Source organism: Cucurbita pepo, chromosome 1 (genome assembly GCF_057944985.1).
Source record: "Cucurbita pepo subsp. pepo isolate OVF chromosome 1, ASM5794498v1, whole genome shotgun sequence".
In the NCBI taxonomy this organism is placed as follows: Eukaryota; Viridiplantae; Streptophyta; class Magnoliopsida; order Cucurbitales; family Cucurbitaceae; genus Cucurbita; species Cucurbita pepo.
The window spans coordinates 20,723,979-20,746,620 of record NC_141798.1 but is presented as its reverse complement, the minus strand read 5'-3'; the positions used below and the strand labels follow the sequence as shown (position 1 = coordinate 20,746,620).

Here is a 22,642-nt window from a genome sequence, read left to right as displayed (position 1 = left end):
CACCCACCCGACTGTGCCAGAAATTTTTAAGAACCCGCGAAATACGGAGCCAGTAATAATATCCTTCTTCAACAACCTTCTAGAATAGGATCTGCGCCTTTATACTTTTCCTATTTCAGCCGGAGTAGGTAACTACAGCCTGGTTTCTGCTCATCGCTCTCTGGTTCTGATCGGAAATTCAGAAGGTTCATTGGATTCCGATTTGCTTTTGTATATCGTTGCGGCATTTAATTCTGCCAGGTTTGTTCTTGTTCTGTTATTAGTAATATTTTAAGCCAAAGAGTTGTCAGTTTGTTTCTTTGTGCTTCAATAATATTTTACTTTCCTTCCGTTTCTCCAATCCTTTCGTTTACCTGTTTTTTTGTGCTTATTCCGATTTTCGTTCTTCCTAGTTGCCATTAACAAAGGATCGAAATAAATGCAACCATCGCCAAAATTTTCTCTCTCTTTCTCTCTCTCTTACCTATTTTCAGCTTCATTCTAACAACCACTCGGTTTGTTTCCCTAAGAATAAATGTTTTTCGATGATTGAAACTTATGGATTGTTTGTAATCTGTTCTTGGAATCTGAAATTTTGCCACTATTTGTTTTTATTATTATTTTGATTCTTATTATCCAAAGCGAAGAGATTGTTCTATTTCTGACCTCGAAGTCGTGGAAACGATGTTTACTGGATTGGGGAGGGCTCGGGCTAGATAAACGATTGATTGGACTTTCTTTTGTCTTGACTTATAGCCTTTATTATTTGATATTTTTGTTTGTAATAATTCATGGAGCAAGTCTTACTGTTTTTGTTTAGATTTTTGAGGTAGTAGAAATTTTAGTTTCAGATTAAAAGATGGAAAAACAAAATTGATAAAACATATCTTATGCAGAGTGTTGATAAAATTGAGCTATCTGACGCAAGCTTATAGACTTAAATGTTTATACCTTTTGTTGGAACTGTACATGTGATTGACGAAGCGTGTCCTCGAGTTTTGATGTACATGAACTTTCTCCTGGCATATTTTATAATTGATATCATTTGATAATATTCCTCAGTAGTATTCAGACACGGGATCTTACTTCCTGTTTGTCTTAAGGTAGCAGAAATCATGTTTCTGGAATTTGGTAGAATAACAAATATAATCTGTTGACTAACCCTCTTCAAAGCGGTGACTGCTTGCAGCTGAATTGGCTTCTCATGTGGCCATTCTATCTTCTGTTCAACAAGATTCTCAAGCTAGAGGAACCAAGAGAATTGGGTGGAGATGATTTGAGTTTAGTAGAAGTGTACCCATTTGACAAGTTTCTAAGTAAAATAAAACGTGATGCTCCAATTCTGCCCCGCTCCCAGTTCATTGAAGTAAGCTTGTTTGATTTCGTTTCTTGTATCCTAATATATTCTCCAAGCCAATAATCTATGCGATGATTCTGTCATAAACTAAAAAGTCAAAGTGTTGATGTACGGCAGTAAACTTGTTCTTTTTGCTTTGTTGAGTTTCTTGTTATCCTGCCAGGTACCACACATAAACCAGCTTCAACAATGGGATTGTGGCCTTGCTTGTGTTTTGATGATTCTGGACACTCTTGGTATACATGATTGCCATATTCAATCACTAGCAGATCTATGCGGCACAACAAGGTGTTTTATTTTTAAACATGATCCTTTTTTCATCACGTATGTCTAACATTCCTTACAGAGCTATTAAACATGATCCTTTTTTCATCACGAATGTCTAACATTCCTTACAGAGCTATTCTTTCTATACATATAAATATATTTATGCATAAGTGGAAGGGAGTTGAAATTGGCAATGTATTCTAAGAGGAACTTGAAATCTGTCCGAGTCCATTACGCATGTGATGCCATTTCTCCATGACTGTAAAAAACATGTCAGTTTTCCTTTTTGTTGAGGAATTTGCTGTCACTCACTCTACACAAGCTGAATCTTGTATTCATTTTCTCATAAACTGATTTCTATCATCGATTGATTATTATTTTTTTCTATTCCCATTGGAACTGATGTCCCAACATCTAAGTCAATAAAGCTAGCAGTTGGAAAACCACAAATGAGAACATATAGAGAAGTTTATCGAGTTTCAAGCTTTCTAGAGACTTTGTCTCTCTTCCAAAGTCTAATTTCCAGCCGTTCATAACTTCTCCCTTTCCCTCTCCAGCCGGTCAAAAATTACCTCCCTTTCTGACTTCCTGAACTCTCTTTCAGTTAACTATCATTTCAAGGTGACCATTCACTTAAGCTCCTTAACTGCTTTAGGTCTTTACTTCCTTAGTAACGCAAACAGGAACTTTTATGGGTTTCTACAATGAAAGTGAATGAGATGACAAGTTGAAATGTCTCGACTTTTATATATCAGTTTTTTTCTCCCTTTCATTATAAAATTCACTTTTTTTAGTATATAAAGTGGAAGCTGATAATTTCTGGTTGCAACTTTTTTTGGGCAGCATATGGACTGTCGATCTGGCATATTTGTTGCAGAGCTTTTCAGTCAGTTTTTCCTACTTCACGGTGACCTTTGGTGCTGACCCTAATTATTCTGTTGAATCATTTTACAAGGTGAATTTTTCAATGTTTTCTGCGCTGTTGGTTTCTTGCGCAGAAATTACTTGACTGCCTCTGTTGTGCCATTTACCACTGTGCCTATCCATAAAAAAATTTTGTTGATCATTTCTGTAATTGACTATGGAAGTCATACAAGGTTTGAGTTAAAAGCCGATTCTGTTGAGCAAGCCTCATTGCTTTATCGGGTGAATATTAAATACATTTTGTTAGGCAACAATGTTTTGGCATGGCTCTTTCTTTTTGCTTCCGCAGTGCTTCTTAACACAGCTTCTGCAGGAGGAACTAGCAAATGATCTGGTACGAGTCGATAAGCTATTTCAGAAGGCAGTGGATGCTGGAATCAAAATTGAGGTGTGGTCACTTACTACATCCAAGTATTTCTTTCTGTAAGATTAATGTATACCTATATATTACATATTTTTATTGCTGTAATAATATATGAAGGATATTTTTTTGTATACTTCTAATTTCATCGTATTCATTCTATGTTAATTCAAGAGGAGAATGTACTATTGGTTCCTCAATTTAACTTAGTTTATTTGGTCTTTGACATTTTTTTGTACTTAATATTTGAATTTAGTTTCTATTTGGTCCTTGAAGTTTGAAAAGTGACATGTTTGGTTTGGTTTGAATTTGATTTCTAATTAGTCCATGAAGCTTGAAATTGGTTTCTGAAGGACCGAAGTGTTTGCTTCGGAAATTTTGCAACCAATTAGAAATTAAGTTCAAATTTTAGAGACCAAAAGTGTATTTTTCCCTTAATTCAAACCATCTTATTTGAGAAAGATATGAATGATCACTTGGGGGTATGCTATGGTGCCTTTCAGAGCTTTCCAGCAGATGTAAATAAATAATCTATTTGTTGCTTAGACTTGCTCATTCTTTTTATAGTTGCCCTTGAAGGTTTGTCTGAAGGACTATTCACTTTGGTGTTGGTTGTGTTCAAAATTTATGGTTGGGAAAGTAATGTAATCTTTGGTTATTTTTGTTACTCTCCAACCTGATGCCGAGGAATGCTTGACCATTATGTTTTGTTTTGTTATATTGAAAATGCCTGGAAAAAGCTGCATATTCAAATAATCCACCAAAATTATGTATTTTTTTGGTCATATAGATCAATCTTGGGTAGACACATTTTTGGTCCTTCGGATTTTATCACAGTTTCTATTTGGCCAAGAGTTCTCAAAACTAAATGTTTTTTTTGTTGATATTTGAATTTAGTTATTTTTAGTCCTTGAGATTTCAAAATTGGCATGATTAGTCTTGAGATATGAGTTTGATTTCCAATTAGTCCCTGGAATTTGAAATTGATTTTTTGTTAGTCTCTTAGTAGAGTTGACTGTTAGTTGACGAACTCATGTTAATTTCTTCTGTTAGGATAACTAATGGTCAACTCAACTCAGAAACAAATTAGGAACCAATTTCAAACTTTAGGGACCAATTAGTAATCAAATTCAAATATCAAAGGACCAAACATGTCACTTCTTGAACTTGAAGAACTAAATTTAGATTTAGAAAACCAAAATAGTTTGTTTGAAAACTTAGGAGTCAAATAGAAACTAAGTTCAAATTTGGGTGACCAAAATGTATTTTACTCATAAATCTAACTTAAGCTACATATTCAAGGGGAAAAGCGTAAAATGGAAGATTTTTATTTAAGCCTTAACCATAAGAAAGATGCTAAAGTAAACCAATTGCAAAGATGGCTATGGGATGCCTAGTCATTGGGTATCTCTACCTTATTTAAGCCTTAACCATAAGAAAGATGCTAAATCAAAATTGTGAACATAACATAGATGCATGTTTCTGTTCTCTCAAGTTGTATTAGAAAAATTGGAGATTTTGGTTTGAAGGAATACGTTCAAGATACCTATACACAGTGTAGATTTGTGTCATTTTATCTATCTAAAATAGGAAGCTAATGGTCTTTTGATATTAAGTTAACTATCCTCGAATTAACAGTGCAGATCTATCAGCAAAGAAGAAATCTCTCTCTTAATGTTATCTGGGATATATGTTGCTATTGTGTTAGTTGATCAGCATAGATTGAGGTATGTACATTTATAATGTTTAAAATTCCCTACTGAATTTTCTCGAAGTAACTACTTTATTAGCATTTCATGTTGCAGCCATGTTAATCCAACTATGGTCTACACTTTTTCATCATAGATTGCCGCTTTTTAGATTTAATTCTAAAATATACCTGTCACAATTTTCTTATGACTGGAATGCTCTTGGGGATATTTGTCAGTCGGTCTTGGCTGGAAGATGTACTTGTGTCAGGCATATGTGATAGCAACTCCAGCTATACTGGTTAGTATGGCCACTTTCTCACTAGATACATTGCTTACCAATGCTTGTGATGTATAACTCTCTCTGGACCTTATATTGTAGTTTGAATTCTTTACTCATTACCAATGAATATATTTCTCAGGTCACTATATCGTGGTATGTGGCTATGATTCTGATGCGGATCAATTTGAAATCAGAGATCCTGCCAGCTCTAGGTTCTATCCTCCCCTTTAGTTTATAGTAAATTTATTCATTTTATTAAATAATCTCTGGCATTTTTTATTCAAGTGTTAAAAAGTCTGAGTAGATTACATCGCAAATGTTCAGATGATTGTATAATATGAGTATTGTCCATACGTCGCAAATATTTGAATTCTACAGAACTGAATAATTCGTAGTTTGGTCCAAGGAAATCGTGCCACAATCTAACCTCGTATCGTTTCCTTTGCATAATCCCAGATAAGTGCTCTTTAGATTAATTGAGATGAACCTCAAGATCAGACTAGCATGTTGATAGCTGTAAAGTTCTCAAGATCTCATGGCAATTAAACTACCAACTTCAACAAGATAATATGTTTTTTAAATCAACTCACAGAGGTGTCTTTTGTAATTGCAATCTTTCCCTAATTATTACAAATTTGGCTACCTCTTTTGTGGTTTTTAACATATCCGTAATATGTTTGATAATATTACAAGAAAAAATTGTATTCTCTAGACTTCGCTCTGATTTATGGGTGTTGATAAATTACTTTAGCTAGTTATAAAAAATTTAGAAGATAATTCAACAAGGTTTTGCAGCAAGCATGTGAGGATCTCATCGAAGTGTCTAGATGATGCACGCAAATGCTTCGGTACAGACGAAGATATCCTATTGGTACCTCTTCTACCAGCTTCACCTTGTTATCTGTTCCATGGCAATTTGAAAATAGAAAATAACATGCTCAGTTCCATCTTTTTCCTTGTCTGATTTTGCTTTGGCATAGACTTTTTGGGGGAGATGCTCCATAGCTTTGCTTGTCCATCTCAACTTATTGTGACTACTCACTAATCAATGAAATTTGAAAAATCCAAATGATTCTTTTGTATGATCTGCCACCACAATCTGAAATTAGCTATTCATTGTCACAATAGAATAGGGAGAAGTGAAATTAGCTATTCATTGTCACAATAGAATAGGGAGAAGCGAACAAGAACTAAACAACTGAAGTCCTGGATGAACTATTATACTTTCTTTTGAGTTTGATTGTCTTTATAGGTATCATTGGAGAAGAGCGGGAAGCTAAGGATCCCATCACCTCGTCTTTCTCCAAATGTCAACATCGACTGCTGAGTATATATCCGTCTCCATTCCAATGTCTCAATACCACGAGAGTATTGAAACTCTGTATTATTACACTGTATAGTTCGTTGATTTCTTCTTTTCCATTTTATATATTGTGAATATATATATTCATCCATATTTTTATTCTGTTTTTAGACTGGTGGTCATTGTAAACGATGGGCTCGTTTTTACTCATTTACAATCATTCTCTTCAGGGTGATTTTCATCAGTTCATTGACGACAATGTTCTGCTGTCCACTTCATGTTATAAGGTACGAGTTATGCTCCTCAATGCTCATTCTTTTTGCAGTCCCACGTAAATGCCCCACTTTTGCAGCCCCCACGCCACTACTCCTTTTTGTAGTTAATGGAAATAGATATATTTATTAAATAGATATAACAAAATTGGGCTACAAAGAACTCTAATTTAGGCTCTACCCATTCCCACTTTTGATGTTTGCCTAATCACTAATAAGTTAGGCTCTATTTAACAATGGTGTTGTTTTTATTAGAAAAACAAAGAAAAATGTCGGGAAATATGCAGAACTTTAAAAAAGAATTGGAAACCGAAAACATCATTAATAATTTAGAACCTCAAGACTATTCTCTTTTTGTTAAAAAAATAAAATCTATTGTTACATCACTAGTTTGTACAGATATATGGATGTTAGCTTTATTATTATTATTATTATTATTATTTTATATTAAATAATAATAAAGACATTATAAAATGATCAGAAACTAAAATGCGAGATAAATGTAGGACGATGGGATAAAGTACATGTGAAGATATTTTATGTAGACAAATATTAAAAAAAAAAACAAAGGAATCAGCCAACAAATGTCAATAATTATGTTCCTAGATTTAGTGTTGACATCTGTCATAGAAACGACTCTTAAATCGAAGCAAACACAAAAAAATAGAAATTAGGATTTTCTTTTCTTTTCGTAAAGTAGTAATCTTATTCCTAATTTTATGTTATGGGCACCCACCCCCCATAAAGATGAGTATATTAATAAGCAAGTACGGCCGTAGAAGTAAGTTTTACCATTTGATATGAGATAAATGGTTAGGTAATACTTCAATTTCCATAAAGATTGATAATCAAATAACGTTGGATTACAAGGATAAACTTTGATTGCCTTTTTAGGATGACATTTATTTAGTTATAGAATATTGATTGATACTCAAACTAGATATCTTAATCAAATTTCATTGATAAAACTACTTGATGTCTGATATTTGGATCAAGCTTCATAGTTAAGTTTAGGATTTTTTTTTCTTTTCTTTCTTTTCTTTCTTTTTTTTTATTTTATTTCCAGTAAGCGATTTAGTTGATATGGTAATTGTTGAAAGTGATACCTTTTAGTAACATATCTAGTATTTTCGACAACTCTCTCGTTTCTAAAAGGAAAACACACACATAAAAAAGAAAGAAGAAAAAGAAGTAATCTCGTCTGGAATATTTGAATAATATTGCCTTTAAAAAGGTAAAGCAATTGAAAAAAAGAAAAGAAAAGAAATGGATACAGTTGGAAATCTGTGGGATTCATCATTTATCATGGTGTGTGGGGATGCATAGATGTTGAGTCTGCCCTACGGCTACGGGTTGTCATATAATGAGGATGAATGGGACACGTGGAGGGATGAAAATAGTTGAACATGGTTATGATCATCTTCTCTAGGCAAAAAGAAAAAGAAATCATAAGACTTAACACATAATGTTTTGTCAAAGAAAAGAATGGGCCCAAAATTAATAATGGACAGCACTCACTCACTCACTCACTCACTCCACACCCACCCACCCTCAACCAGACAGTCCCATACTCCTAGTTGGAGGGTAGATTTGAAATTTGCATAGGTTTTGAAATGGTCTTTTAAGGCCCCTTTCATTTTAATAAAAGTCATGTACCTTAATTTCATAGTTTTAGCTCTGCTATTCCCCATATGAATATCTTAAAAGGGGAAACTCCTTCCCTTTTTGTTCTGTAATCATTTCATCTATAAGCCCCACCTTGTCTCCTTTAAATCTACCCTTCAATGTACCTTCAAGCCATTTCTTCCTCCCGTCCATTTGACATTTTGGGTTAAGTAGATATGTGACTGTCCTCTCTGAAAGAAATATGTGTTTTAAGGTATTTTTATCTTTTATTTTTTATTTCCTCCTTCAATGTTGAATGTTAAAAGGTAATAAGAAACATCTTGGTATTAAGATACTCCTGCATTTTATTGTCACTATACCAGAGCTTAAACACCAAGCTTGGGCAGGATTGCTTTGGTTTGTCTGCCATATCATGGATAAAGAAATGTAGGACGGAAAAGTATATTGCCTAGTGAAGATGAAGTTCAATTTTGGATTGGTGGTGAGGCCGAACACGTCAGCCCTACCATCCCTTAACAAATAAATGGAGACCGCAATTCTCCTTTTTAGTTTCTTCATTTGTCTAATGTGTTAAACTAGAGTTTAGGTAGAAAATAAAGAGATTGAATGTGCATTTGATATAGAGGAAGCCACGAGTTTATGATTATATTTGCATTCTTTTATAAGACCGAAAGGGATATGAGAGAGTGATGCTGATGTGAAGAACCATTGTTGTTGAACTATAAAAAGGAGACATTGTTGTTTAACCACTTGAGCTCTATCAAGTGATTGGTTGAGTTAAACAAGACCATTGAATTCATGGAGAATAGGTTAACTTAACTTAATCTTTGAGAAATTTATCAGTTTAATTCTTGTTTTTTCTTCTAGTAAATTCCTTAACAAAAAAAAGTCTTATTAATATATTTTGACATACTGATATATTTTGCGTTGGTTATTGGTTCATTCAGGCTCTTGATCGAGGTGTTGAGTTGACCTAGAAGATAGACATTCAAACTTGTGCGGTATTGTGTTCAACACTCCTTACTTAAGTTCATGCTTGTACCGAAAAAGTGTTAAGTTAGGTTAGAGTCGTGTTGCATACCTAATTTGACCATTAAGATTTTGTTTGTGGAGATAGGCCTATGTAGTCCCTTGGCATTCCAATAGTCTCTTCTTGATCTAGTAATCTTTTTTACCAGCGTCCTCTAGTATAGGGTTACGCGGATTATAGGTGCCTACATAGTTTGGTTGCCACATTGACCTCCATCCTACCTCAACCCCTAAAATTCAAGAACTTATAATATCAATATAAAAGAAAGAAAGATTGGAGGATAGGTTAGGTAAAGATTGATGTAGAAGTGTTAAGGCCGTTGTGTGTGAAATTCAAAAACAACAAGAAATGAAAGAGGCGGTAACTGTGAGTGACGTGTCCATTGGGTAGAATTTAGAATAGGGGATTTGTCTTCTCTCTTTGTTGGCGGGAGTTTCTTTTTTTCTTTTTTTCTTTCCGTTTTAATTTCTTTCTCCCTCGCTTATACCAGTCCTTGCACGCCAGCCGACCAGCTTTGGCCCCCACCACCATTTTCCTTCTCACGCGCTTTCGCAACCCTGACTTACACTGCCCATTTCACAACCATATTAATCTATACTAATCTTGCGCGTTCTCCCCACGCGCGCTTAGGTGTACGTAGTCGTTTGTTTTGATAAAATCCTTGATTTTGACTGGTCTTTCTACTTTTCTTTTCCCGCCAACAACCATACACACCTGTTCCCTGCTTGCCCATTCACTACTTTTTTTCCTCTTCTCACTCTCTAATAATTTTTAAATTTTGAAATAATTAGTTGGGTTGGATTTATATTACTTTATGTTGGTTTCCCATAAATTTTCTAATTTCATTTTTACGAGGATTCAATTTTAGACCTTTTAAAATTTAATGTTCCGCCTTGTAATATTCAATTGTATTTAATGTGGCAGAAAATTTATTCAAAGTAGACGAATAAATATTTATGAGAGTAACAACTATTGAAGTTTTAAAATTTATTTCATTTTAAAGCTTTTTGAAAATATTTATGTTACTAAAATATTTGAGTTTTTATCTGTCTTTTTTCTTTTTCTTTTTTTATAATTGTTTTTAAGTGGACTTGTATTTATTTACTAGTAGGATGATCGATTGTGACAAAAGAATTTTACATTATTGGCTGTTATTATCTAAAAGTCCAAAAATGAAAATAAATGTTTGTATAAGTTATGAAAGTGTTTTTGAATTTCCATCCTTTATTTTTTAAATGCTTATATATTTCAAAACTATTGAATTTTTTTTTTATATAATTTAGTCAAATATATATATATAAAAGCTGCCAAATTATCCATTAAATTAAATTGTTTGTCATGGTGAACTTTATAGGGATGTGTGTGAGTTTTAAAATGAGTACGGCAACATTCAATTTGGACAATGTCAATAGACCCTTCCAATCAAGTCAAGTCAAATCATTATTTCTTGCTACTTCCCTTGCTTTACTATTCTTTACATTTATTTATTTTTTACTATGGTCATTAACATTTTAAAATCAAATCTTCTCATTTTATTTAAATTCTTTATAATTCTCTTAAAGTTGGGTTAAATTATAGATTTGATTCTTAAATTTGGAAGAATATTAAAATTGATTCATTTAAAATTTTCTTCTTTAATTTAACATTGAGAGTTAACATCTTTGTTCATCGGCCTTTTATTTTGGTAAAAAAAAAAAAAAAAAAAAATCAACCTAACACTGATAGTTTTTGTTTAATAATGATTAAAAGAAAATTATAATACTTTTTTAAAAAATTAAATTTGTATAATTTTTTTTTTTTTTTTTTGAATAAAACATATTATTACTAGGGTTGTTGTCCATGTCTTAGTAGTTCAGTCAGTGTTATTTTCGGCAGGTAAACCTGTCAGTCCCCACCCTCCAAACTTGCCTCCATTCCATTTCAAATTTCTTTTTTAATTTTCTTTTTAATTTGTTGTCCGCCCCTTTTTTGGCGGGAATTTTATCAAATCCACCGGATAGCCTTTTGGGGTCCGCTACATTTATCCATTAAAAAAAAAAAAAAGAACGCGGTATGCATAAATGTCACATCCGTTAAAAGAGACGGCATCTATTGGCGGGCCCCACTGGTTAGATTGGCAGTTAAAGAGTGCTGAATCTCTACTGGTGCCACGTCACAGATTCAGATTCTAAGGTATTCTCTTTGGTTACCCGGGTAAGCACCAAACTTCTGTGCCTCCACCGTCACCCACAGATTTTATACCCCTCTCTCCCCATGTTCTAATTCTAATATTTACTTCAAAATTTTAAGTTAATTTTAATCTAAATAGGAAGATTTAATGTGAATATTTAGGAAAAGAAAAAGGGGGAGTGTGGGAAATGGATTAAAGGTGATTAATTGATAGGACAGATTAAGATATGGTAATGATTTATGTGAGAGACATTTAAAGGGATGATTAAAGTCGAAGCCTAAGAGTGAGATTAAGAACACAAAAAGTATAATTTGTCTCCTTAATTCTCTACTTAACCAATGTTACTTCCCTTCCTTGACACAGGTTCATGCTGTTGGAATGAAGCTGACGCAACGGCGGTGGTAAATATGGTAATAAAAGTAAGGCACACAGTTAAGAAAGGTCGCATTTGGTTAGGTTTGTAACATATGGCATAAGGGTTGCACTGAAGGACAAGTGTCTCCAGCTACTGCCGCCTCCCTTTCCAGTTGGCTTCACATCTTCGACAGTTTCATCTCTCTCTCTTGATTTTGAACTGTCTCCCAAATCCACAATAACCCTCGATAAAGCTCAAGCTTCTCCTTAACATTCCCCCCTCACCCTCCTCCTTCTCTTCCTTCCCACCCTTCACTCTGTCCCTTTTTCCTTTGTAGGGTCCCCCGTCAACCCCCACTCCCACCGGTCTCTCTTCCCCTCATTATTAATCTTCCTCTCCAACCCTCTTCGTTTCCTCAACTATCGCCTCCATTCCCTCTCTCTGTCTCTTCCTCTCGCTTCCTCTCGCATGGCTGAGTCTCTAGCTGCTTCTGATTTGTGGCTTCCCTCTGGGAAAGAGAGTCTGAGTAAGACAGCTTCCTTTGAACCTCCTTGTTTGAGCTTCCCCTCTGAGTTTCCTTACGAGTTTGACTCGTTTGGTTCTAACTCTGACCTCAACTCGCCAGTGGAATCGGTTGTGAGCTCTACGGACTCAACTGGCGGTAGTAGTGACGACGATGAGTTTTTTGTGGGGTTGGCTCAGCAATTTGCATGGACGTCTCTCTGTGAAACTGAGAAATCCACATTTCCCTGCTTTAATCCCAACAAAATTGAGGTACCCTTTCCACCTAATGTTCTTCTCTTCCATTTTTTAGGTGTTTGGTTTAGTTTCTGACATGGGTTTTGCTTGTTTTTTTTGGGGGGATTAGAAGAAGCATGTGAAAGCTGGTTCTCCTCAGTCGACTTTGAGTGGCATAGACGCCTGGTTTCGCCCTGAAGGTCCTTCGTCTCTGCTAAAATCGCCTCCCATGGCGGTTTTTGGGGCTGATAACGATGCTAGAGTCCTCATACATGCAGCTTCAAGGGAGGGTGCGAGGTTAAAGATGTACGGCCAAACGACCCCATATCATAACAATGGATTTATGGGCGCTCGATCTTCCATTCCGGTTAAATCCACGAGTAATGTGGAGTATGGGCTGTTCTCGACTCAGAACTGTGCTAGGAATCTGGCATTTTCCGCGCAGGTCAGTTATTTAAAATTTCCGAACTCTTAAGTTGAGTCTTTGAGAACAGAGTATTTTAGTAGTTAGGTTCTCAGTTATTCTTATGGCCTGCCTTACATATCGGAGATTATTGGGATTTCTGGTTCCACAGGTTCAGAAAGTGGGACAGGATCTAGTACTACAGGCTCTTCGTGCCTCTGCTTGGGAAAGACAAGCCAAAGTCGGTTGGTCAGCCCAGCCTCACCGGAAGCCGGAGATTCAAAACAGAGAGAGAAACATCGTTAATGTTACCAGCCGGTGCAGTGGAGGCACCGGCAGTTTGTACCACTCTGCATGGATTCCGCCGCATCAAAATCAGCATCCACCACCCAATGCCTCCGCCATGCGTTGTATTCATCCCGCTGGCGGATCTGCCATCAAAAGGGCTTCCTCTGGAACCGGCGTTTTCCTCCCTCGCAGACATGTAAACCCTTCCGACTGCCGCCATAAACAAGGTATTTTGACATAAAACCATCTCAAAACGTCCCTTTGTCTAAAAGACACAAGGATTATCTTTCTCTAACCTTCGTCGTTTATGATTAATTAGGTAGCCCAGCCATTAATTTTACAGAGGAAATGAAAAGCTCCATCCAAGCCCCATTTAACGGCTGGCTGTCATCCAGCTTCGGTAAGCAAGTTTCTCCAACAATTACCCCCTAATTTGTCATCGTTTTAAAGCAGTTCTTTAAATGGGAGTTTCACAAATTACAGATTCCAGAAAGAATCCCCTTCTGCCACAGCCAAGGACAATCAGAGCAGAGGGAGCCGTAAAACATGAACTTCACCTACCTCAAGAATGGACATACTGATGAAGAACGAAGCCAGAGAACACTGAATCCATTTGTATTTGCAGGTGTTGGATAAAGAATCCATTAAAGTAGCCAGAACAGAATTGATTTATGCAAAGGGTGTTCTTAGTTAGATTGAAAATGGCAGAGCATAGGTTTAGAATAAAGAAGGAAGGGTAGCAGTGGGTGAAGGAAGAAGAAGAAGATGAAGATGAAGAGGTTGAGTAGAAAAGGACAGTACAGAGATATGTTGTGTGTCCTACTAATAAATCTGTAATTTTGTGCCATAGTCATTTTAGATATATGTTTTTTTTGGGTGAGGGCAAAATTATAAAAAATCCCTCTCTGCCTTTTAATTTTGTTCAATTATTAATCATATGCTTTAATAAATAATAACATATATTTGATGTGTTTAATTTTCATTTTCAGTATGAAAAAAATTCAAAATTTATTTAAATTTAATAAACTTTATCGTAAATGCTGCAAATTTTCTTTTTTAAAATTTGTACAAAAATTAAAAAAATTAAAATCTAAGGGACAATGAAGTTAATCGCTTGAACCTGAAGTGTCTAAAGCTATTATATTTCTTTTTCCTTTTTTCATTTATTTATTTTAATATAAATTTAGCTTGAAGTCGAAGGGATTTAATATATATTTAAAAGATGTGGGGACAGAGAAGATTGTTTTAAAAAGTGGGCCCCACACGAAATGTGGGCCCGGTTCTTTTCCACTTCTTGATCTTGAAAGACCAAATTTCGGAACATCCTCGTTTCTCGCGATGTTTGTTTTATTTTGTTTTCTTTTTTTTGGACTTTCAATGCTTCTGTTGACTTAGTCAAACACCTTTTTTTTTTTTTAATTTATTTATTTTGTCTTTCGATTTTCGAATTTTGAAATGGCTGTGTATTTTGTCCTGACCTGCTGACTCCTCTCTGGCCACCCCCATCTTATGCTTTTAAATTTAAAATTAATTCCAAATATATATATACTCACAATGAAGGGGAGCCGCCAAAAAGCCCAAGTTCAAAGGGTTTGGGCTCAAAGTTCATAAAGCCCAAGTTATTAGTTGGGCCCAAAACCATTAAAGCCCAGGCCTACATACCTGGAAAAGTCTATAAATAGAGAGCTCTCTCTTTACATATATAATGTCATGGATTATGTACAAATTTCCAAAAATTTGAGTTTCAAAATTTAAATATATTTCTTCACGGCTCAGCCTCTTCATCTTCATCACTCTGATTACTGCCCTCCGATTCATCGACATCAATGGCCGCCACTCTCGACGAACAAATCTTCGAACCAGCAGTCGCCGCCGCCGCCGCCGCACATCTCATCGTCAACGGCAACTTTCCATTACTCGTTGCACCAACTCCTTCCTTCTCCTTCTTTAAATCGCTGGGAGGTAAAAAGAAGTCCATCGATAAACCCTGGATATTAAAATCAACCTCTTCGATCTCCCAAGTCTCTTCCATCTTCGTTTTCGAATGGCCTTCAGCGCTTTCGCCAAATCGAAAAAGCGAGACGGTTGTTTTTCCAGCGTGTGCAATGTTTACGCCGTCGATCGTTCTGTAGTCCTGAATTAGGGTTTCCATTGTCGTCTCCCAGAATATATCGTCGTTTCGTGATCCTCCGGCTTTGATTCGGAGGAGATGCGAATCTTCTAGCTCCACGAGGAGGCCGGTTCTTTGGCTGAAATATCCCCAAACTGTGTGGCGGATTATTTCGACGCTGCTACTGCTTCTTGCGCGTAGGACTGGCGATTCGGCTTCCAGTTTTAGAATGAAGCAATCTTCGTCGTTGATCGTTTTCTCGCCGATGCAGGTCGAGTTTGAGAACAAAGTCGCCGTCGATTTTGGATCCAGTCCCTGCCGTGTCAAACAAATCTTCTAGGTCAGAAAATTTGATGAGACGGAGAAAAGCCCTATCATATGTTTGGGCCATTTCGGTGACAGAGACATAGAAAAGCCCATCATATGTTTGGGCCATTTCGGAGACAGAAACAGAAAAGCCCATTATAGATTTGGGCCACTTCGGCCCAAGACAGGAAGTTGAAGGCAAGTTTCGGCCCATTCATAATTTTTGTATTTTCAGTTTATTATTATTATTATTATTATTATTATTATTTTTTTTTTTTTTGAAATTGTTAGGTTAAAAAGCAAAACTATGAAGAGTTGGTGGGGGGATGATTTTCAACCGTGGTAGCCAGCACGTTGAAGCGCTTTTCCACCAAATACGCTTATAATTTAGTAACTCCGAATAATATTATTTTTTATTTTTTATTTTAAAAAATATAAAAAATTAATTTACCTGCAAGAATCGTCGGAGCGGACGTGGAGGGCCACGAGAAGCATGAGAGTGATGCCAAGGAGTTTGTCTCCAAGCCACTTTCCCGTCGCTACCGGCGCTGATTTTACACCCCGACAGCATCAGTTCCAAACACCATAGCTCCGGCCGTTTCTGCCACACTACAAACCCACCCATTTCTCCGCCGCTGCCCACGCCACCGCCGCCTTTCCCGTTCTTCACCTTCGTCGCTTTACCATTCAAACACGCTTCGCCGGAAGAAAACTCCGACGCCACCATATTCACCTTCCCCATGGCATACATACTATCAATCGAATTCAAGGCATGCTCCCCTCCCACTGCGGCCACGTATTGTTGCACTATGTACTTCGCCATTGACGCCTCCTGTTAAATCCCAAAAAAAATAACAAAGAAACATTAATGGGTTTATTGAGATTTGAAAAGGGGTTTGAGAAAAAATGAATTTTATTTACAATGGGATTGTCTTTGATGTTGCAAGTAATGGGTTGGTGGTGAAAAATGATGGGGAGTGGGATTAAGGGAGCTCCGACGACGCCGAGGAGGAGCTGGATCTCGGCGTTGCGGCCGCCAAATAAGGAGGCGATTGAATTAACATGCGAGGATTTGTCGTGATGGTTGGATTTGACCCATGTTTTCATGGCTTGCCATGAGATAGCGTGGGCTTTGTTGGTGTTGCAAGAGAACATCTCCTCGGGGATGGGAACCTCAAGGACAGTGTCGAGGCCGTCTTCCCGGTCGAAGTTGGGACAAAGCTTCCTCATCGGAGAGAAAGAGAGAAAGAGAGGGAGAGAGAGGTTATTGAGGGAGTTTGAAGTGAAAGAAGAAGAGAAGAAAAGAAATGAAAAGGAAGGATGGCATTGCAACACCAACCGACCATGGCCCCTCATTCTAACGTGCTCCGCTTTGTACATGTCGTGTTTGCACGCTCTCTCTCTCTCTCTCCTCCCAAATTTAGTTAATCCTATTATTCTTATACTTTAATTACCAATTTAGTTCCATTATTTCAATTTAATCATACGAATAAACACATCAATTAAATTATCCTATTTTTAAAATCGACTTAAATTCTGTTCTATATATACAGTTTGAACTAAAAATTGTTGGATGATGGAAGTCCCACATCGACTAATTTAGGGAATGATCATGGGTTTATAAGTGAGGAATGCTAATTCCATTGGTATGAGGCCTTTTGGGGAAGCCCAAAGCAAAGCCATGAGAGCTTATGCTCAAAGTGGACAATATCATACCATTGTGGAGAGTCGTGTTCAATCTAACATACCAGAGCCATGCCCTAAACTTAGTCGTGCCAATAAATTGGTAAATCCTCAAATCCTCAAATATCGAACAAAGAACTCCTAAAGAAAAGGAGTCAAGCCCCTCCTCGAAGGCAGTCAAAAATGACTAAGACTCCAAAGGAGTCGAGCCTCGATTAAGGGGAGGCGCACTTTGTTCGAGGGGAGGTGTTGGATGATGGAAGTCCCACATCGACTAATTTAGGGAATGATCATGGGTTTATAAGTGAGGAATGCTAATTCCATTGGTATGAGGCCTTTTGGGGAAGCCCAAAGCAAAGCCATGAGAGCTTATGCTCAAAGTGGACAATATCATACCATTGTGGAGAGTCGTGTTCGTCTAACAAAAATCATTAAATAAAATAATAAATATTATTATTATATTAACTGAAATTAGTGTAAAATTTTTGATAATATGTTTATCATACATTTAATTAGTAGGAATTTGTACTAATTAATTCATTTTTGATAATGGACATCATGAACTGGCTTCCTCAACTACTATGTTGACCTTGTTTTTTCTTGCTTTCAAATTTCATTATTCTTCAATTTTGGGTGTTGAATTTTTAATACTTAACCTTCTTTAAACCATAATTTAATGTAGTTTGTTCTTGTCGTATTATCTTATGATTAACTATTCAGATAATTCTAAAATTTAATTTAAATATTTATATTTAATTGGATTTCTATTTTACTAATTTCCTTTTCTTAATTCAAGCTTAAATTTTTTTAAATTAATTGTTCAAAATCATACCCTGATTAAATGAATATCGCTAAGTCTTGCGTTGACTAGTAGTGTCGATGGTGCTCTCTCTCTCGCATGTGAACTTTGGCAAAAGTGTGTCCTTTCTTTTGATCGGTGGCTCGATGCCCTTCATATTAACTTAATTTTACTCCTTGGAAATGTATTTTTATTTTAATAAAAAGAAAAAGTGGATAGGATTTTAAGGAGAACATGTGTTTGAATCTTTAATAACCCCATCCGACATGTCGGCGACGGCGAGAGAAGCACACTCGACGCCCAGAAAGCGGCCGACATATAGATTTGAGTTTGGGCAAATGCTGGGTGGTTAGTGGTTAGTAGCACAACCGTAATCTAAAACTATCAAAAATTTGGAATTGATATTTATAATATATAGTTTTAATGTGTGGCTGGGTTATGAGACAAAAACTATGCTATAATATCAATACTATATACTATATATATAAATATTCGGATAATTCAAAAATCATAGCATATATTATTTAATGGGATCAATAATGGTGTGCACGTTCTGATGTATGGAAAATCTGATACGCAGGGCAGATGCTTTTTGGCCTATGCTTTATTATTATATTATTTATTTTTATTATAAGGTTTTTATTATAAGGTATGGTGTGAGGTGTCACATAGTCCTTGTTCCTGAGATGACTGTTATTTTTCTATCAAATTTATTAATCTAAAATTTGTTCTGAAATGAGTGACCAACCACTTACTAGGAAAGAGAAACAAAATCAACCAAATAAAATCTTAAAAAATAAAAAGAAAAATCTAAAACTATTAATTTATTTATAATAATTATGAAAAAAACAAAAACCTTAAAAAGAATAAGAAAATAGCAGGAAGGGCTGTCTGTAACAGATTAAGACATAACAGTATTAGCACAGTCACCACCAATCACGCCATGTTCTTTTATATAATTTAATTTCATTACTTAAAAAAAAAAAAAAAAAAAAAAACCCATTTCTTTTATTTTAATTTAATTATATTCACATTAAAACTAATCTTTACTCTTAAATAATCAAACTTTATACTTATTTTCTAATTAATGAATTTTGATGGAAATTTTTGGTATAAATGGTTTCTTAAAGAAAACTTTTATATGTTACATTGTCATTTTCTTTTTAGGTTAATCATTTTTCACTATAAATATAATATTTATTGTAAAAAAAAAAATTAAAAATGGTTTTGAGTTAGTGTTTTAGAAGGAACTACATGTCGGAATCTCAACAGAGGATTATCCACAACGAGACGACATGACAAAAAAACAGCATGAAGAACAGAAAATGGGCAATCCAGCTAGCTAGCTGAATCGTTACAGCATCTTTTCAAACATTAATCCAACTTGTCTGTTTTCAGTACGATGAAACAACACGAGGCCCCAATGATACAATACACAAACCAGTCTTCTTCCACAGTTCTCTAAAACTAATACATATTAACAGAAGATGAGTATACGAACCACGACACGGTCGTTGCAGACGATGAGGGATGAAGTTTTTGACGATCTTTTTGGTTTGATGCTCCCTTGTTTCCAATGTAGTTTTCATTATGAGGGTATTTTGAAGTGAAATAGCCATGATATGACGAAGGCGAAAACCATGCAAGCAAGCAAGAAATTCAGGAACCTGTGGCCCTGCCAGAAGTTTCGAGCCTCCGTAGGGTGTGGTGGCACCATGACAGCAGCTGCAGTGGTTGCTATCGTTCCATCGTTCGACTCGTTGCACTGCTCGGTCGAATCAGCTTCACAAGTACTAGTAACATTGTGTGCAATTGATCCACAGATTTCACAGGTGCTGCAACAAATTGCAGATGGGTAAGTGCAAGTAGAGACAAAAGGCACATATTAAGTTCCTTTTTCGTTATCTTCTAGAGAATGAAACGTTCAAATTACTTTTGGGCTTCCCTTTAACGTTTTTACATTCAAATTCCCAGCCAAACTACACATGGTTCTCTTTGGGCTTTTCCTTTCGAGCTTGCTCTCAAGGTTTTTAAACGCGTCTACTAAGAAGAGGTTTTCACACCCTTATAAAGAATGCTTCGTTCTCCTCTCCAACCGATGTGGGATCTCACAATCCATTTCTTAAGCTCATCGATTCTTTACGGTTTAATAAGAAAACAGAAAAATATTTCAAACTTCAGCAGAAGACACAAGGAAGATAGTACAAGGAATGAGAAAACAATCCTGTTCAAAGATGGTTAAACAGGAAAGAATCTCACTGATTGGACATTTTTGGAATAAACGTTGATTCCTTATACTTGTGTAGATACCAACATCATGCAATGAAGCAGTGAAGAAACATTCAAACATTTCAACTCAGCTAAGAAAAGGACTCTAATCAATTGTGCATCAGACTAAAGCAAGCAAAAGCATGTGTAGGCTATGAAATGAGCATGTTTTAGGAGATGGAAGGGTAAGTTCTTGTGCAAGAAACACCTCCAAGCCGAGCACGGTCGTCTCGTCAATCAAATGCGATCTCGGTCCCATTTTGATTTAGCTTTGTAAGAACAAAGGCTGATGGATTTAGGTAGAAGCAGGAGTCCAGATTACCACATACTCTCAAATGTGTAGCTACAAGTTTTGAGCTTCATGATTCTCGTACTATATTATTCAGTATATCCAATGCATGAAATGTAATTAAACACTAGATATGAACAAAACTCAGGAGATAAGAGAAATGAAACTTGAGGGCTTTGTTCTAATTTGGGGGGAACTTACATGTCACCCTTAACCTTGAACCAAGCCTCAGCACAGTGCTTATGAGCAGCAGCCAAATCATCCTTGCAAGAACAACCCAACTCAATGGGGATTCCAGATTCATGATTCGTAGCATCCAAGCTCAGATGACAAATACGGCAATCTCTCTCCATTTTCGCCAAATGTACCTTAATCTCACCTAACCCACATTCCAGATCCATCTCAACAGAGGACTCCGACACAGAGGATCCCCTTCTTTTCTCCACCACCGCCGCCGCCGCAGCCGCCGCCCCCACAATCTCAGCACTCGACTGGACCGAGCACCGCCGCACATCATCAGACGCCGGTGAAGCGGCAGTCCCAGCTGTAGAAACCCGGGAAGGCCGCTCTTCTTGCTCTTCTTCCATTGCCACAACGTGGGTGTTTTGGATTGTGGACATCGGAAGATTCAGACAGTGAATCCTCATGAAATGGGTGTGTGAGGCGAAAACCATGAAAACCCAGAGAGAGAAAGAGGTGCCATAAACAAAAATGATTAGATTTAGGGTGTGATTTTGATATGATAATCAGTAATGGAATGAGGAGTAGAAGTAAGTGTGGTGGGTGTCCCCTGTTTCAGCGGGTTTGTTGGGTGTCAGTGTCGATATGCAGCCTAAAACAGAGTTGCAGAGAGGAAAAAGACGGAGAAAGATTTAGGACACAATTTTTGCACTGCATTATGCAGAGTATCATTCAGCTTCTCTCTTTTTTCCCCTTTGTTTAATAACAAAAAACATCACTCCAAAGAAAAAAAAAAAGTAGAAACGTGATCACCCAAATCATTGTTCCACCGAAAACACCGTTCTTCAACACAAAAATTACATCACAAATTGTGTACAAAAGCAACAAAATTTCATCAACCCTTTTCCCAACTACACCTCAACTTCAACCGGTAACCCCTACCCAATTCTAATAAGAAATGTTTCGTTACATTCTCCAACCGATGTGGTATCTCACTCATCCATTCAACCCGATCCAAGAGAAGAAGAAGGAAGGAGTACCAATTTAATTAAGTTTTTGAGAGGTTGAGTGCAGCAAGCCAAGTACTGTGACCGAGAGAGGCAGAGGCTGTGGCTGAGGCTGAGGCTGAGGCGCCATCATGCCCCATTCTTGTCCCACATTTACACTCTTTTTACTTTGCTTTTCTCCATATTCCTTTCTTTTGGGGCCCTTCCCTTCTTTCCCTTTCTTCCCACTCCAAAAGTATTTAATAAACTTTTATGTCTTTAATTTTGTGTTTAATGATGCATAAATATAGATATAAGAGAGAAATAAAAAATAAAAAAATTATTGGGCCTGAAATGGGCTTGGAGTGAGTGTGAGGCCCAGTTTATTCTTTTGGGCCTCAAAAGCTCAGTAGCCCACCACTCGAATTGGGCTTCAAATAGGAGATCCATCTATATTTAACCCATTTTATAAGTTTCTTTTTTCTTTTAAAAAAATTTCATTTTATTTCTAATAATATTAAATTATAAATTATTGGAAAGACAAGAAAAGGAGAAGATGGTATTGTGGATTTATGGAAAAGGTACAAAATTAGGTATTGAAAAACATAGAAAGAAACCACAATTATTTCATATGCTTTCATGCTCCTCTCTTCACATTTCGAAGACGGGTAGATGGAGCCCCTCCACGTGCATGTTTTATGATGGAATAGGTATGCGTGGTTGATTTTCGTAGGGTTGAGATGCCCTAATATGATAGCGAAAAAATCCATCGATAAGATCGAGATGCCCTATCAAACATAGACTTAATCGAATAAACGTTGTTTTTTAGTCAGTTATGCTATCGATAGTAGCAAATTAGGTTGGGAGAATATTCCGAATATTAAAAATAAAAATAAGGGTAGTTATGATGTGGGGCAGAGGGAGTGTAGAGGAGGTAATTGAGGCCATGTGCCTAAGTTGAGAAAATTAAAAATTAC

The 22,642-nt window shown here is 36.3% G+C and overlaps 4 protein-coding genes across 22 annotated transcripts; 2 read left to right on the top strand and 2 right to left on the bottom strand.

Annotated features, from left to right (window-relative positions):
• The first annotated feature begins 65 nt into the window (after window positions 1–65).
• On the top strand, window positions 66–11,764 carry LOC111779387 (guanylyl cyclase 1). Of its 19 annotated transcripts, XR_015421185.1 has the most exons (13): window positions 66–240; window positions 1,169–1,345; window positions 1,500–1,624; window positions 2,447–2,558; window positions 2,841–2,915; window positions 4,527–4,615; window positions 4,816–4,877; window positions 4,999–5,071; window positions 5,655–5,730; window positions 6,112–6,186; window positions 6,393–6,449; window positions 9,008–9,061; window positions 11,624–11,764. XR_015421185.1 is itself a non-coding variant. In XM_087124197.1 (11 exons), the coding sequence occupies exons 2-10, from the start codon at window positions 1,184–1,186 to the stop codon at window positions 6,184–6,186; spliced, it is 849 nt and encodes a 282-aa protein (XP_086980323.1). In that variant the 5' UTR covers window positions 66–240; window positions 1,169–1,183; the 3' UTR covers window positions 6,334–6,391. The 19 variants fall into 19 exon arrangements, 6 of the variants coding, with proteins under 6 accessions (XP_086980323.1, XP_086980336.1, XP_086980325.1 ...); XR_015421184.1 differs by lacking the exon at window positions 11,624–11,764 and having other exon boundaries at window positions 9,008–11,136; XR_015421179.1 differs by lacking the exon at window positions 11,624–11,764 and having other exon boundaries at window positions 6,112–6,253; window positions 9,008–11,136.
• A 159-nt stretch (window positions 11,765–11,923) lies between these two features.
• Window positions 11,924–14,020, top strand: LOC147794938 (uncharacterized). Its single transcript, XM_087124189.1, has 5 exons — window positions 11,924–12,389; window positions 12,484–12,798; window positions 12,929–13,271; window positions 13,364–13,444; window positions 13,528–14,020. Exons 1-5 carry the CDS (start codon window positions 12,084–12,086, stop codon window positions 13,623–13,625), a joined length of 1,143 nt encoding a protein of 380 aa, XP_086980315.1. The 5' UTR covers window positions 11,924–12,083; the 3' UTR covers window positions 13,626–14,020.
• Window positions 14,021–14,564: 544 nt separating this feature from the next.
• LOC111811429 (uncharacterized) lies at window positions 14,565–16,941 on the bottom strand. Its single transcript, XM_087122969.1, has 3 exons — window positions 16,382–16,941; window positions 15,912–16,292; window positions 14,565–15,469 (listed from the first exon to the last, which is right to left on the bottom strand). The coding sequence occupies exons 1-3, from the start codon at window positions 16,838–16,840 to the stop codon at window positions 14,810–14,812; spliced, it is 1,500 nt and encodes a 499-aa protein (XP_086979095.1). The 5' UTR covers window positions 16,841–16,941; the 3' UTR covers window positions 14,565–14,809.
• Window positions 16,942–19,259: 2,318 nt separating this feature from the next.
• On the bottom strand, window positions 19,260–21,912 carry LOC111788319 (uncharacterized). Its single transcript, XM_023668651.2, has 2 exons — window positions 20,701–21,912; window positions 19,260–19,777 (listed from the first exon to the last, which is right to left on the bottom strand). The coding sequence occupies exons 1-2, from the start codon at window positions 21,171–21,173 to the stop codon at window positions 19,531–19,533; spliced, it is 720 nt and encodes a 239-aa protein (XP_023524419.2). The 5' UTR covers window positions 21,174–21,912; the 3' UTR covers window positions 19,260–19,530.
• Window positions 21,913–22,642: the final 730 nt, after the last annotated feature.

Coding starts and splice junctions, on each gene's coding strand:
- LOC111779387 (XM_087124197.1), top strand. CDS start 1,184: ATGTGGCCATTCTATCTTCTGTTCAACAAGATTCTCAAGCTAGAGGAA. Junction 4,616..4,815: donor GTTGATCAGCATAGATTGAG/GTATGTACATTT, acceptor GATATTTGTCAG/TCGGTCTTGGCTGGAAGATG. Junction 4,878..4,998: donor TAGCAACTCCAGCTATACTG/GTTAGTATGGCC, acceptor TATATTTCTCAG/GTCACTATATCGTGGTATGT.
- LOC147794938 (XM_087124189.1), top strand. CDS start 12,084: ATGGCTGAGTCTCTAGCTGCTTCTGATTTGTGGCTTCCCTCTGGGAAA. Junction 12,799..12,928: donor ATCTGGCATTTTCCGCGCAG/GTCAGTTATTTA, acceptor CTGGTTCCACAG/GTTCAGAAAGTGGGACAGGA. Junction 13,272..13,363: donor CGACTGCCGCCATAAACAAG/GTATTTTGACAT, acceptor ATGATTAATTAG/GTAGCCCAGCCATTAATTTT.
- LOC111811429 (XM_087122969.1), bottom strand. CDS start 16,840: ATGTACAAAGCGGAGCACGTTAGAATGAGGGGCCATGGTCGGTTGGTG. Junction 16,293..16,381: donor ACATCAAAGACAATCCCATT/GTAAATAAAATT, acceptor GGGATTTAACAG/GAGGCGTCAATGGCGAAGTA. Junction 15,470..15,911: donor CGCTCCGACGATTCTTGCAG/GTAAATTAATTT, acceptor TTGACACGGCAG/GGACTGGATCCAAAATCGAC.
- LOC111788319 (XM_023668651.2), bottom strand. CDS start 21,173: ATGGTTTTCGCCTCACACACCCATTTCATGAGGATTCACTGTCTGAAT. Junction 19,778..20,700: donor TTCAAGGTTAAGGGTGACAT/GTAAGTTCCCCC, acceptor AATTTGTTGCAG/CACCTGTGAAATCTGTGGAT.